The sequence below is a fragment of the Micropterus dolomieu genome, linkage group LG06 (genome assembly GCF_021292245.1).
Source record: "Micropterus dolomieu isolate WLL.071019.BEF.003 ecotype Adirondacks linkage group LG06, ASM2129224v1, whole genome shotgun sequence".
NCBI lineage: Eukaryota > Metazoa > Chordata > Actinopteri > Centrarchiformes > Centrarchidae > Micropterus > Micropterus dolomieu.
Genome location: NC_060155.1, coordinates 30360321 through 30375868, shown reverse-complemented (window position 1 = coordinate 30375868; position 15548 = coordinate 30360321). Strand labels below are relative to the sequence as shown.

Genomic DNA, 15548 nt, shown 5'->3' with positions numbered 1-15548 from the left:
CCTGCCACACCCCTGTAACACACCTGTATCACACCTGTAACACACCTGTAATACACCCGTAACCCACCCCGTAACACACACTGTAACACCCCTGTAACACACCTGTAACACACCTGTAACACACCTGTAACACACCTGTAACAAACCCCGTAACACACCCCGTAACACACACTCTAACACCCCTGTAACACACCTGTGACACACCTGTAACACACCCTGTAACACACACTGTAACACCCCTGTAACACACACTGTAACACACCTGTGACACACACATAACACACCTGTAATACACCTGCCACACCCCTGTAACACACACTGTAACACCCCTGTAACACACACTGTAACACACCTGTAACACACCTGCCACACACCTGTAACACACCTGCCACACAGCTGTAACACACCTGCCACACACCTGTAACACAGCTGTAACACACCTGCCACACACCTGTAACACAGCTGTAACACACCTGTAACACACCTGCCACACCCCTGTAACACACCTGTATCACACCTGTAACACACCTGTAATACACCTGTAACACACCCCGTAACACACACTGTAACACCCCTGTAACACACCTGTAACACACCTGTAACACACCTGTAACACACCCCGTAACACACACTGTAACACCCCTGTAACACACCTGTGACACACCTGTAACACAGCCTGTAACACACACTGTAACACCCCTGTAACACCCCTGTAACACCCCTGTAACACACACTGTAACACACACTGTAACACACCTGTAACACACACTGTAACACACACCTGTAACACCCCTGTAACACACACTGTAACACCCCTGTAACACACACTGTAACACACACTGTGACACACACGTAACACACCTGTAACACACCTGCCACACCCCTGTAACACACACTGTAACACCCCTGTAACACACACTGTAACACACACTGTAACACACACTGTAACACACACTGTAACACACACTGTAACACCCCTGTAACACACACTGTAACACACCTGTGACACACACGTAACACACCTGTAACACACCTGCCACACCCCTGTAACACACCTGCCACACCCCTGTAACACACCTGCTACACCCCTGTAACACACACTGTAACACACCTGTAACATTAGTCTTGTCACATATAAACAACAAACAGGAGTTTTCCTGGTCGGCTCAGGTGATTGAGATCATCTGAAGACACCTGGCCGACGTCCAGCTCAGGTGTTGTTTTCACTAAGGAAACAGAGAAAGGCTGAACATCAGAGACGTCAGAGAAGCTGGAACCAGGAAATCATTAACTAACCAAATAATAATTACGATCAATAGTTGGCAGCTGATTTCCTGTCGACTGACTGATGATTGGTTTCTGTCTCAGCACGAAGAGCCGCTCCAGCTGTTCAGGACGGAAAGGGTTGGATGGACGGTTCTCCAGAGGGACTCTACAGAAGCCTGGATGGACAAAAGACGAGGTGACGGTCATCACGTTAGCATCGTTAGCATTGAGGGCTAACTCACAAACATCCTGCGTGCCCAGCTGCTTCAGTAAAGGTTTCACTGTGAGGCAGCTGCCGGTTCAGGACACATACACACTCACGTCCATCAGGTGACACATTTCAGGAAGTTATTTCTCCTGAGGTGATTGGTCGCGGCTCAGCAGAGGAATGAAGTATTATCGCCATATTCTGTTGTTTTTGCATGTGGTGCAGTAATGCAGAATAAGTGTATCAGTGGCTAAAATGTCTTTTATACACGGAGCTGTAGCGTTACCTTCATGTAAAGTACATTCACACACAGACCTGTGGGGAGCAGAATAACGTTAACGCTGCTCTGTAGTAACTTTAGCTAAAGGTCCACAGAACATGAAGACTGTCTGTCCCTCGGTGTTACAACATTGGTCCAACATCAGCTATCCTGCTGGCCACATGAGCTAAACAATATGCTAACACAAGCTAAGCTTAAAAAATCAGCAGTAAAACATAAAACATGGCAAAACATACAGCTTCCAGCTTTGAAGTCGGGTCACAGACTCGTGCTGCTTATTGAAGTTTTGAAGCACTGAAGTCTAAAACAGGAAGCTGTGAACAGCTGTTGTTGCAGTATTACAGTTACTGCGACAGCTTTACAGCTCAAAGTTTAGCTTGAGTTCAGAAAGTTTTAAAAACAACAGTTGATTTTCTTAATATCTGGCTTCCAGATAACGTTCAGGTTGTTTTTGTGTTTTGCCATTTGGTCTCTGGTTGTGTGAGACCGGGAGCCAGTAACCCAGCATCAGTATGTTCATATAAGGCCTCCATGTCCTCTCAGCTGCACATGTTGCTGTTGTTTCCACCTTCACCGTTGGACATGTTTCTCTAAAGTATTTCTGACTGATTGTCTCTCCTGAACATCTCTCTGTCTTCACTGCTGCGATCGCCATGGTGGTGATGATGGTGATGGTGCTCTTCCTCCTCAGGATGAGAAGCTGCACAGACTGCTGAAGGAGTTTGGATCAAACAGCTGGTCTTCAGTCTCTCTTCATTTTAAAGTGAGTGCTCTCATCACGCCACAGAACCAGAACATGCTGCCGTTCAAACCCGCAGAGTGACGAGCTGAACTCTGCAGAACCAGCCCAAAGCTCATATTTACTGTCAGGTCTGACTGGACGTGAACGCAGCATGAACTCGCAACTCAGGCTGAAGCCAGAATGTGACATTTATTATTGATTGTGAGTCTAATAGAGTTCATGAAGGCAGCAGGAGGTGCTCAGCAAGTACGACAGTTACCAAAATAAAAGAGGAACAAGCTGAAAGACAAGACGTGCTGATGCTAAAACGCTCTTTATTAAATATCCTGCAGCATCCAACAGGGTTCAGTATTTTGGAATCAGTATTGAATTTATACCTTTTAACGTCTAATGTCTTGTGGTGTAGTTACTCAGCTGTGAGTTTCACTTCACTATCAGAGTGAGGTCACAGCCGCTGTCTCCAGATAACGAGGAGAACAGACAGAAAACACACTGATCAGTATTTAAACCCGGATTTAAAGAGTGACTGAAGCTCCCCTTGTGGTCCAGCAGAGGGCGCTCTGAACACTCAGCATCAGCTGAGCGATCAGAGTGTGAGGTCACTAACCGAGTCTGCGCTGTGTCTCAGGGTCAGAGGTCAGACGTGGAGTGTCAGCGGAGGTGGCAGCAGATAAAGAACCCAGAGCTGGTCAAAGGACCCTGGACTCAGGAGGAGGATGAGAAGGTAAACACACTCTGAAGTCCGGACACCAGACCAGGAAGCTCAGGGAGACCAGCAGAGGATCCTCTGCAGGACGGACAGACAGGAAGTAGATGTGGCGTTAAACACATTAAAATGAGCAGGATGACCTGCAGGGAGAGGACTGCACAAACACTTTCTGTTTTCATCTTGGACTCCAGTAGCTGTTTACCAGAACTCCTCTATGAACCGCTGATATGTTGTGATGTCACTTCCTGCGCAGGTCATTGAGCTGGTTCACAAGTACGGCGTGAAGCGCTGGTCGCTCATCGCCAAACACCTGCACAGTCGGAACGGGAAGCAGTGCCGTGAGCGCTGGCACAACCACCTGAACCCGCTGGTGAAGAAGAGCGGCTGGACGCCGGAGGAGGACCGCGTCATCTGCCGGGCCCACAGGCTGCTGGGAAACCGCTGGGCCGACATCTCCAAGCTGCTGCCCGGCAGGTACGTAGACCGGCGGGGGTCCCGCACAGGACGTGTGTGGAGGGAACGTCTGTCCTACGGTGGCCTTTGAAGGACATCTCAGACTGACGTCAGCATTCAGCATTTTTACTTTCACAACATTAAAGAGTCTGAACTTAAGTTTTACTCCTGACTCCAGTCAGTATTTAAAAGACAGTAGAGCTAATTAACAATCAACAAGCCATTTTACTATGAATGACTGTGAGTCACTTATACATATAACATATACATATCTTAACTGCAGAGCTTCATAGATGTCAGTGTGCAGTTAGTTACTAGTAACTAATTAATAAGCGCTGGTAGCTTTTAAATGACGACGAGTAAGTTTGGAGGACTAAATGTTAGACAGTGAGCTGCATATTAAACCTCACTCAGCCCTGATGCTGACTCTGTGCAACATGTGGACTAGAGCTGCACAGCTAATCCAGATATTATCACAACATGGCCGGGTGCAAAATCCAAAGCGCAGAAGCTGCAACCTTTTGATAAGATGTAAAAAAGATCAGTCGCACTAATCTGTGCTTCAGAACCACAGCTCCTCAGGCTCAGCTGTCTCTGCAGGGGGAAGATTAGTTTCAAACATTTAAAAAAATACTGCTGTGGATTCCTCTCTGAAGGAGGCTGGGTTTGGTCCCGGTCCGTGTTCCCTGGCAGACTGCTGAGCCCGCCTGGCTCTGGTTCTGATGCTCATTCCGGACTCAGGCAGCTAATAGGACTGTTTGATTTAATTAATTCCAACATGAGAGCGAAACTAAAGTGAGACAGACGGGTGGAACTCAGTCCTGCAGTATGGCCTAAAGACTGAGAGTTAGCGTGTTGGTGTTTGGGAGGACTTATTGACCCAGTAGCTGCTGAGACGTCTCACCGTGGACACTGTAGGACTGACAGACCAGGTCCAGGTGTCTCTGCAGGACCCGAACCAGCTTCTGTGTTTCGTTCTCAGGACCGATAACTCCATCAAGAACCACTGGAACTCCACCCTGAAGAGGAAGGTGGAGAAGGAGGGCTACCTGCAGGTCCTGCACCTCTACAACTCCCGGGGCCCCCCCAGCACAGCCAGCATCCCCGCCAAGGTCAACACCCCCCCCCACACACACACACACACACACACTGTCCCCCACGGTGAGAACAGTGACGATCCTAACATTAATGTCTCCTCCAGCAGGCGGACAGTCTTTCCAGCGGGAAGGACGAGTCCAGCTGCACCTCCAGCGATCTGAGCATGTGCGGACATCATAGCAGTCACGCCCACCTGTGCTCCGTCTGTGTCCCCGCCTCCTCCTCGGGCTACGACTCCTCTTTGAGCATGTGCGAGCTGACGGCGCCGGTGGAGCTGATGGAGGCGGTACATCAGCTTTTTATTTCACAGCTGAGGCTTTTATTTTGAAACACAGGCTGTCAGTGTCTCTGCTTAGCTAGTTACATTACTGATTCTCTGATTGTCCTGATGTCTAATAGATTAATGTCTCTCTGTCCTGCTGTCTCTCTGTCCTGCTGTCTCTCTTTCCTGCTGTCTCTCTGTCCTAATGTCTCTCTGTCCTAATGTCTCTCTGTCCTGCTGTCTCTCTGTCCTGCTGTCTCTCTGTCCTAATGTCTCTCTGTCCTGATGGTTCTCTGTCCTGCTGTTTCTCTGTCCTGCTGTCTCTCTGTCCTGATGTTTCTCTGTCCTGCTGTCTCTCTGTCCTGCTGTCTCTCTGTCCTGATGTCTCTCTGTCCTGATGGTTCTCTGTCCTGCTGTTTCTCTGTCCTGCTGTCTCTCTGTCCTGATGTTTCTCTGTCCTGCTGTCTCTCTATCCTGCTGTTTCTCTGTCCTGCTGTCTCTCTGTCCTGCTGTCTCTCTGTCCTGATGTTTCTCTGTCCTGCTGTCTCTCTGTCCTGCTGTCTCTCTGTCCTGCTGTCTATCTGTCCTGATGTTTCTCTGTCCTGCTGTCTCTCTGTCCTGCTGTCTATCTGTCCTGATGTCTCTCTGTCCTGATGTTTCTCTGTCCTGATGTCTTTCTGTCCTGATGTCTCTCTGTCCTGATGTTTCTCTGTCCTGATGTTTTTCTGTCCTGATGTCTCTCTGTCCTGCTGTTTCTCTGTCCTGATGTCTCTCTGTCCTGCTGTCTCTCTGTCCTGATGTTTCTCTGTCCTGATGTTTTTCTGTCCTGATGTCTCTCTGTCCTGATGTCTCTCTGTCCTGATGTCTCTCTGTCCTGATGTTTTTCTGTTCTGCTGTCTCTCTGTCCTTCTGTTTCTCTGTCCTGCTGTCTCTCTGTCCTGCTGTCTCTCTGTCCTGATGTTTCTCTGTCCTGATGTTTTTCTGTCCTGATGTTTTTCTGTCCTGATGTTTCTCTGTCCTGATGTCTCTCTGTCCTGATGTCTCTCTGTTCTGATGTTTCTCTGTCCTGATGTTTCTCTGTCCTGCTGTCTCTCTGTCCTGCTGTCTCTCTGTCCTGCTGTCTATCTGTCCTGATGTTTCTCTGTCCTGATGTTTCTCTGTCCTGCTGTCTCTCTGTCCTGCTGTCTCTCTGTCCTGATGTCTCTCTGTCCTGATGTTTCTCTGTCCTGATGTTTCTCTGTCCTGCTGTTTCTCTGTCCTGCTGTCTATCTGTCCTGATGTTTCTCTGTCCTGCTGTTTCTCTGTCCTGCTGTTTCTCTGTCCTGATGTCTCTCTGTCCTGCTGTTTCTCTGTCCTGCTGTTTCTCTGTCCTGATGTCTCTCTGTCCTGCTGTCTATCTGTCCTGATGTTTCTCTGTCCTGATGTTTCTCTGTCCTGCTGTCTCTCTGTCCTGATGTTTCTCTGTCCTGATGTTTCTCTGTCCTGCTGTTTCTCTGTCCTGCTGTCTATCTGTCCTGATGTTTCTCTGTCCTGATGTTTCTCTGTCCTGATGTCTCTCTGTCCTGATGTCTCTCTGTCCTGCTGTTTCTCTGTCCTGCTGTCTCTCTGTCCTGCTGTCTCTCTGTCCTGATGTCTCTCTGGCAGCTTTACATGTTGTCTTCATGTTTTCTCTCTGCAGTTACTGAACTTGTTTTCCACCTAAAAGTCTGAATATTAAATATCATCTCAGAACCCAGAGACCTGGAGCCGTGGCCCACAGGAAGTGACCTCATCGCTGTCCACCTGCCCGTACAAAGACGCCGCCGACCCATCAGTTATTAATCTGAGCGGGAGCTACGTAAGAAAAAAACATCTGATTAACAATTTAATTGTGAACGCAGCAGAACGCAGTCAGACGCTGGACCTCAGTTAGATCCTGAACAGACGGTAGAAGTCGGCCGTTAGAAGTTGTGTTTCTCTCTGAGATGATGATGTTCTCTGCTCGCACGCCGTCTCTACAGTAACGTTAGCGCCGCCTCCTGGTCCCCTCAGAGCTGGTAGCTACTGCATCAGCTCTGTAGAGCGTATTAATATTTACTGTTACCCTGTGTCTTAGAGAAGCTACAGTTAGCCGTGTTAGCAAGTCACTCAGAGTAGCACCACCTACAGGGTCAGAGGTCAGAGGTGGAGTGTGACTACACCAACAAGTACCACAGCTGAGCTAGCTAACGTAGCGCTGTGGCCCTTTTACCCTCGGTGCTTTAACACTAACGTTAGCTAAGCTGCAAAAACGTTGGTGCTACGCTTGAGCGACTAGCTAACATCGCTAATGGTTATCTAAGGCGCTGGTCCTGACCCCCAGGGGTCCTTGGAGGGGTTTCAGGGTCCCCAGCAAAAAGGGGAATCATTTCTTTTCACCATAAATCCATCCATACAGCACGATGACAGAATGTTTATAAACCATGAGCAGAATATCTTTCTCCTGTAATAAAACATGTCAAACAAAACGAGATCCACTGATCTGAGACCCTGAGGTGATTAAACCACCATGAAGTCCTGATATTCATCTGAACAGCAGCTTCACACTGTGTACCTGTGGGCTGAACCATTGATCGTTTTCAATTTGAAAGAACGCGATTAGCTAATCGTGAAGACGCCGATTAAAATGTACTTAATTAAACATCTGAGCCGTTTTAAACAGTCGTGCAGTTACAGATTCATTCTGTCCTCCTTGGGTGACAGACTTGCTCGCCAATCACAAGCTCCCTGCCTCTACCATGGCTAAGTAGCTACGTAGTTAAATTGTCTGTTCTAAAGGGATACTTTGAGATTCTTATCAATACACTTCTTGTTAAATTTGGCTAATATTTCCTCGTGGGTCAGTGTGCTCTCAGTTTTTCGTGTGCTCTGAAAAAAAATCCACTTTTCCTCCACAGCTCTGGGTCTGTAAAATGAGCAGAAAGAAAGCTGCTGGGAACGAGCAGCACAGCTGAGTATAATCGCAATATCTGGCAGAAAAATCTCAATTAGATTTTTCCCCTGATCGTTTGCCCAGCAGGGGGCAGGTCAGGACCAAATGATCCCTGAACCACAGCAGAATAAACAGCTACACATGTTGGATCAGCAGCTGTGTGTTTGTTCAGTGTCAGCTGACGCCGAGTGAACACAGGACACACGCTAACCGTGATTAGCATGAAGCGGAGTGGATCAGGTGAGTCCTCTGCAGGTGACAGCAGCGTGTTGTGTGAAGGTTGCAGGTCTGAAGGAGCAGCTGGTGAACAGTGAGGACGGAGCCTCCTGCATGGACGCCACCTCCTCCTGGAGCAGAGGCAACATGCTGGGAGCTCTGACCTTCTCCCCCTCCGAGGTAAGGAGCTGACGCCTGAGACAGAAAGGCTTAGTCCTGATCCAAGACTGCTGACCTGTCCTCCTGTCCCCCTGCTGTCCCCCTCCAGTTCCTCAGTCTGTGCGGTGTGGAGGATCTGAAGCTACAGCGTCCGGCTCTCACCTCCACCCCTGTCTGTTCCCTCAAACACCCCCCCACCGGCTCCCAGGACGACTCCTGTCTGCACTGCAGCCACAGCAGCCAGTACGTCAGGGCGGGTCAGGGGTCAGAGGTCAGACTGAACTTGACTCTGTTTCAAAAAGGGGTGCAACAACGATGTAGTCGACAAAAATCATTTATTGCCAACGAATTTAATAATCTATGGGTTCATGACGTCTTGGGGCCGTAGCAACACCGTCAGCTTAACGGAGTAACGTGATGTGAACAGTAAAGTTACTAAACAGCATCAGAGCTGCAGTAAAACCTTCACCACCTTTTCTTTCTTTCTTTTATTTTTATTTGTCAGGGACAAAATACATTAATCTTACGAAAAGATATTTTGTACCAGAGTTAGCAAACGCTAATTTCCATCTGCAGTCCCCGGGCAGGTGCAAACAATATGAAACATTACATTACAACTGTCAATAGCTCTAGCAAATACGTATAATATTAATCCAACAATAATCATTTAAAACCAATCAGATTTTTAAATAAAAAAGCTCATCTAAAGACCATCACAGCCTAAAATAATAAAAAAACATGTTCAAAAACAATTACTTCAATATTACCCTGCACCTAAAACCTCCAGAGTGTGGCAGCGTTTCACTCTTCACTCAGCCAGAAAGGTCGTGAACTGCAGCAAAGCTGAGCTCTCCTGGAGACACCGGAGCATCTGAAGAGGAGGCGCTTTGTGGACGATGACGACTCGTCTCGGTAAGCTACTTGGCGAGCTAGCTTCACGTTATGTAGCATATAATGATGCACAACGGCCGCGTTCACGTTCCAGACGTGCCCTGACTTTATAATCATAAACGATGCATCGCTCATGGCGACGTTCCCAGCTGGAGAACGTGTTGCTGCCGAGTGAGCAAGAACACCGGACAATTTCTAAAGAAGAGAAAACAGTTCTCCTGTCTGTGCGTGAGACTCCCTTAAAAACATCACAGAGTTTTGTGAGTTGTTGAGTTTGGGGAAACTATATAAATGTTGTGAAACGCTGTCTACTACAAAATCATTATTATCGATCCCCTCTTGTAAATTCAGCAAATGTAATGCATGACGTTATTCTTTGTATGTAGTGTCAGTTTGTCCCGGCGTGACAGCTGCTCCGCCACTAAACTGCTGCTCAGATCAGGACGTGATTTCAGTGGAACTTTCTGTTGCTGCAGAAACGTTCATTAAAAGATGCATTTTTGAAAGCAGTATTTATTTTAGTGTCTTGACTGTTAATTAGCACGTGCCTAAAACAAGGTCAGGTTTAATTTAAAGGCTAATAGCTAAATGAGAGGCATTGTGTCATTTTGCCATTCATAATCCGGATACTATAATCAATCAATAATCGTTTTTAACTGAAGTTGTTGTGGTTCAGGACGCCTTCAGAGATCAGAGACAGGATCAGAGTGCTGTGCAGGTCCACCCCTCAAACACCGACACCGCTGAAGACCCACAGCAGCATCCAGGACGAGGTGAGACCTGACTCAGCTGGTTCAGGTGTTAGGGTTCAGACGAGCCTGTAGACCCGAGTCGTGTTCTGGTGTTCAGTGTGTGTCTCTGGTCCAGGTGTCGGTTTGTTCGAGCAGGATGATGAATCTGACGTGGGAGGAGCGAAGTGCTGATCCTGACAGTCAGCAGTCTAGCAGCAGCTCTGAGGTCCGACCCGTTTACACCTTCAGACCGGGACCCGGAGATCAGACCCACATGATGAATCCACTTTAATGTGTCCCCGTCAGTCTAATGTGGACTTTTGCCCTCCAGGTCCAGGGAGAGAGTCTGCTGAGCTCCATCCTGCAGGTCCAGAGAGAGACCAGCCCCATCTCACAGGATCAGAGAGAGACCAGGTCCATCCAGCAGCAGGTCCAGAGAGAGTCCGGCTCCGTCCTGGGCTGCAAGGAGTTCGGCTGCTTCCCGCTGGAGGGGCAGATGGAGGTGTGGTGGTGCCAGCAGCCAGTCGGTTACCTGCACTCCCCTGAATGTCCTGCCTACAAACTGAACCCCTTTGAGGTGAGGACTGACCCACAAACACTCTGAGACCTGGACTGTGTCCCAGGTTCCTCCTCCTGAGACACAAATGATCCAGAGGTGAGACTCGAGCCACGTTTAGCTAGAACAGCAGGCAGCGACAGGGTTACAGGTGTACGTGGCGCAGAGTCAGAACACAGGTGGGCCGTCCAAGTGAAAGGGAACAAAATCCAAAGCAGGGACAGGCGATCGTCCAGGGTCCAAATCACAGCACAGGACAGGACGGGACACAGCAGGAAACTCGCGACACAGGCAGAGATGAAGATGACACTAAACAAGGGGAAAACACTGCCTTACATACAGAAGAGGTGGAGATAACGTGGGGCAGGTGAAACTGATCAGGGCCCTTTGGACTCATGTCTACCGCTGCATAAAGTCATTAACCCTCATGTTCAGATCAAACCTGCAGTGGACGAATCTCCTAACAACATGAGCATTCAGCCGCCGCTGAAAGTAGTCCCCGACAGGTTATTAAACATCTAACTATAAATCTGTTTAAAGGTTTACCTCTTCAGCAGGAACCAGCGGGCTGCCAGCTGACAGGAAGTCAGACGTGTTGCTGGTTTGAGTGTGACCAGGTTTGGCAACAGACTGTGACGTTAGAAGCAGAACGATGAAGCTCTCTGTTTCTGTGTCACAGCTGAGCGGTGACCTACAGGTGGTGATGTTTGGGAAGACGGAGGACCAGGTGAGTCTGACGGAGCAGGCCCGGCTCTACGTGGAGCCCTGATCCTCCTTGCTCAGCAGCTGGTGAGGACAGCGGCCTGGAGATCCGACCCGCCTCTGCTTCGTGTCCCTGAAGGCGGCTGGAGGACAAACGGAGGGAAACGCTGCTCGGTCTGGGTGAGTTCCTGATCAGGTCTTTAAAGGTCTGAGCTGAGCATGAACGCTGCGCACATCACGTTTACTGTGACACACAGCTGGTCTTTGGTTCAGGATCTGAATAAATGACTGACAGTCAGCAGTGAATCATGAGAACATGCAGAGTCAGGGCAGAACGTTAGCTAGCCCACCTGCCAGGCCTCACCCAGGGCAGAAAGGCTTTGAAGCTGGAGAGTTAGTGATGGACAGGACTCGTGACCACGTCATGTTCACCATGGCTGACTTCTGCACACTCAGACTTCAGGCCGACCTGCTGAGATAATCAGGTGTTAGTGTGGGACGCTGTTTAGATGAAAACCAGGGCTGTTAGATGAAAACCAGGGCTAAGATATTTAACCTCTTCACTTTCCAGCGGCACACAGCTGCTATGTTAACCTCATACTCATGCGATCCACCGTCTGAAAGCTAAATCCACCGATGCAAACCATTTGAAGATACCACAGCGCGTCCAATCAGCGCCTCTGTCAGACCAGCCAGTACAGCAAAAGTGACGCGACTCTGAAACCTCACAGTAACTTAATCCACCGATCCATTATATTCCAACAGAAACGGTCTTGTTACGCTGTCAAAGGTCCAGACGATCCAATCCAGTAAAATATTTAGTCCAGAACACATTATTCCATCAGTAAATCTTCAGGGACGGCTGCCGCATCGCTTCAGATTCATAAATTAGCCGCTGAACTCTGACCTTTCGACTGACAGCTGATCCGACCCAATAGGAGCTCACATGTCCCTTTCACAGCCTACAGCAGCCAATGAGAGCCTGCGCGTCCCTGTTATTTCCTGGGTAGGCCGAGCCAATTGCAAGCAATTGTGCCGATGACGGGCACTTCCTGTAGCCAATAAGATTCTGAAAATAACGATATCCAGTTTTAAGTAGGAGGTTCATGATCTGGCAGCAGAAACACGTCTGCGTGGAGCTGCCGGCTGATACGGAGCGACGCAGCAGCAGCCGCCTGCCGCCAGGGGGCGGGGCTGATTTAGAAAAAACACGCTGAGACAGACGCTCAGAAAAACCTGCGGAAAACAGTCACTTTTCATGGTACTGGTATGAAATTTAAACTTGGACTGGGTAAGGCTTTATGCTGCGGTCCTTCCAGCTGTAGCTGTCTGCATGTATTTGTTAGCAAACATTTTAAATCTATTAGTTTTAAACTTATTTTAAAGAGGTGGTATTCTTCTTTTTGGCTGTTTTTTTGTGCATGTAACAGGTTTGCAAAGTGAAAAAGCCCAAAGGGAGTTCCCCTCTCCCACAGAAAACAGCTGGTTTGTTGTCCAGCCCTTCACTTCCTTTACATGTGGCGTCACAATGAAAACGCGTCATAAAGCTCGCCAAGCGGCTGGCGGGGTCAGGCACGCCCTCAAACCAAGCTAGTCTGAGCGGAGGCCCTTTGGCTCGACTCACCTTTGTTTGGTTTTCCATTGTAGAAATGTTGGACCCGTTTCCAGGTACTTTTTTTCTTATCACCTCCGTCGAGGTTCCAGTCAAGCTGAGGGAAACTGCTGATTGGTCAGAGAGAATATTCACTATTCACTGCATCATCATTGCTGCAGCAGACAGAGGCAACAGAAAGTTTTATATTTTACAGTTTTTGTATGGAATTTCATCACTAAATCCACTTCTGAGAAGTTTTGAGGTGAAATCAGCTGTGCAGATTTAGAATATTGACAGTTTTACGAGAAGTGACGGCGGAACAAAAACGTGCTTGAATATTTTTGGAGTTGAGGAGCTCAGCTAGTGGCTGCGGGTTGAAGCCTGCTGTGACCCGCGGGAGGAGCGTGTGAGGCCGGCCGGCCGCCCAATCACAGAGCCCTCTGCTCCCGCCGTCACACTGACCGCTGCAGCAACAACGGCAGAGGAAAACACAGCTGGAAGCTTTTCATACCGCTTATCTGTCTTTACATTCATTTTAACTTAAAAAAGAGAAAGCTGTGTGGATCGCTGGTGTGTGTGTCGCACTGAACATTATGTCACGGCGGTTGTGTGTGGCGTCGCTATGACAACAAGCTAGGTACTATCTCTGGGTACTATCTGCAGTGGAAAACGGAGCAGGGCCGAGTAGAGTCGAGTAGAGTCAGTCTATCGATTTGCGCTATGGTAGCATTTTTCGTCAAGGCAGCACAGATCGTCAGAACACCGGCAACAGTTCAACGTTTAGTCCTGATGGTCAGATGAAGAACAATGATGTTAACTTCTACCATCTGCTAGGTTACGGTCGCAGTCTGAAGCGGCTTTGATTTGGATCACACTACCTTGTTTCTTACGACCCGCCCTTCTCTGCTTCTGATTGGCTAGTAGTCCTTACCTGGGAACTGCGCATGTGCAAGTAAGATGCATCACTCTGTAGCTCAAGAGCGCAGCGTACAACACAAGGGTGAAGAGAGGAGCTGCAGCAATGTGCAGTATGAGGAAAATATATAACCATGTAAACCTGTTCTGGTACAACCTCTAATTAAGATTTTGAAGCTGAAAATGAGCAGAACACCACCTTTTTAATCAATTCCAGTAGTGCTTACAGTCATTCTGACACTGCAGAGTGTCTCTTTCAGAGAAGCCCAAAAACACGAGCTTACTCCAAACGGTTCAAGAACTGCATTCAGTTTACTTTGGATCTGCCTTGAAGAGGCGTTTTGCATGAATTAGACAGGAATGTTGAGAGGTTAACCAGGATTAATCACCTTTTTATATCTGCTGTAAATCTGTTTCAAGTTTTTAAACTCTTATCTACATGATGCGTGAGTTTCCTGCCTGTCAACAGCTGGTCAAAACTCTCTCAGAGTTCTTTCACACACACTCAGTTTCTGGTTCTTTATATCTTTGTTACTTTACTCCAGGAGAGAATTAGACTGCAGCAGAGAGACGGACCGTCAGAACCCTTCACAAATGAGGTTCCATGTATTATTGTGTATTATTACTCTAACAAGCACTGAGTCATCGCTCCCCTGTCAGTCAGGACACTTGTGGCGTTATGATCACGTGACCTTTGACCAGTAGACGGAACCTTCGAGTAGTCAGGCGACCTCGCAGGACCCCCCCGAGCTTCGGAACTGAAAACTCCCCAACCCAGGGTTGTTTTGGCGTAGTCATGGCAACGTGAGACGTTGCACAGTTACACCGTGTCGGCCCTAACACTGCAGTTTCATTCCACTGCGCTGTACACAGACACACAGGTGCATCGTGGGAAAGTTCACTCATTTATTCCCATGAAATATTTTATTTTGTATTTCGGCTTTTACAGCTCACGCAAACAAAAACTCAGAATAAAGAGTTTGTAAGACCGGCTGATCACCACCTGCACAGGTTTCTGTGTACTGCGGGTAACCACGTACTCCGTGTACATCAAGTGATGTAGTACTTGAGTATTCCTTCTTCCTGGACGCTTGAGTTTAGTTTCCTGTGTTCGTTCAGTTTGTCAGTAAAGTTGATTGAGATTCTTTTATTGTTGCAGAGACACCTGCTTTCTTCATCCTCCTCGTCCGTCTGAGACGAGCAGCGGCCGGATCCCGACGCGTCGACTCTTTCTATTATTACAATCTGTTTTTATTTGCCGAGTCGACGTGTGAATCATGAGTCAGCACTTTAAATCGGTTGTGGTGTCCGGACGTTCACTGCAGAGGCTCTTCAGTTCGTACAGCTGAGGTTTGATTGATTTATTGAGCAGTTTACAGAAAACACACATTTTACTGAAAACATTTTTAGAATCCAAAACAAGCTTTTAGATTTTTAATGTCCGTTTTTAGCCCTGTTATTTATTTGATTTTCTGAAAGACTTTCTATTTAAACTTCTGCACTTTGGATCAAACTCTTTGAAACTCCCGAGTGCTTTTATTTATTGAATGTTCGAAGCAGGAGACACTTTGAAATAAACCTCTTTTAAAGTGAATGTCGACTTTCCTTCATTCTTTTATTTAAACCTTGATGAGAACTCAGAGACACGACTGGGTTTAATAAACGAGATCACGTTTTTCACTCGGCTGCTCTTTTGAGATGAGGCAGTCTCAGGTCAGAGAGGCTCGAGGGGTTTGGAAGCCTGGAGAGATTTTAAAAGCTCACAGGATCAGACGATGATGTGAACCTGGTAACAAACCCGAATGGGTTCGTCTTC

The 15548-nt window shown here is 47.9% G+C and overlaps 1 protein-coding gene across 1 annotated transcript; it reads left to right on the top strand.

The window, feature by feature from the left end:
- The first annotated feature begins 1348 nt into the window (after window positions 1–1348).
- On the top strand, window positions 1349–15326 carry LOC123971830 (transcriptional activator Myb-like). Its single transcript, XM_046050843.1, has 14 exons — window positions 1349–1462; window positions 2446–2517; window positions 3125–3220; window positions 3459–3679; window positions 4641–4770; window positions 4863–5042; window positions 6748–6855; window positions 8248–8364; window positions 8453–8586; window positions 9911–10007; window positions 10102–10191; window positions 10297–10542; window positions 11201–11403; window positions 14892–15326. Exons 1-13 carry the CDS (start codon window positions 1349–1351, stop codon window positions 11288–11290), a joined length of 1695 nt encoding a protein of 564 aa, XP_045906799.1. The 3' UTR covers window positions 11291–11403; window positions 14892–15326.
- Window positions 15327–15548: the final 222 nt, after the last annotated feature.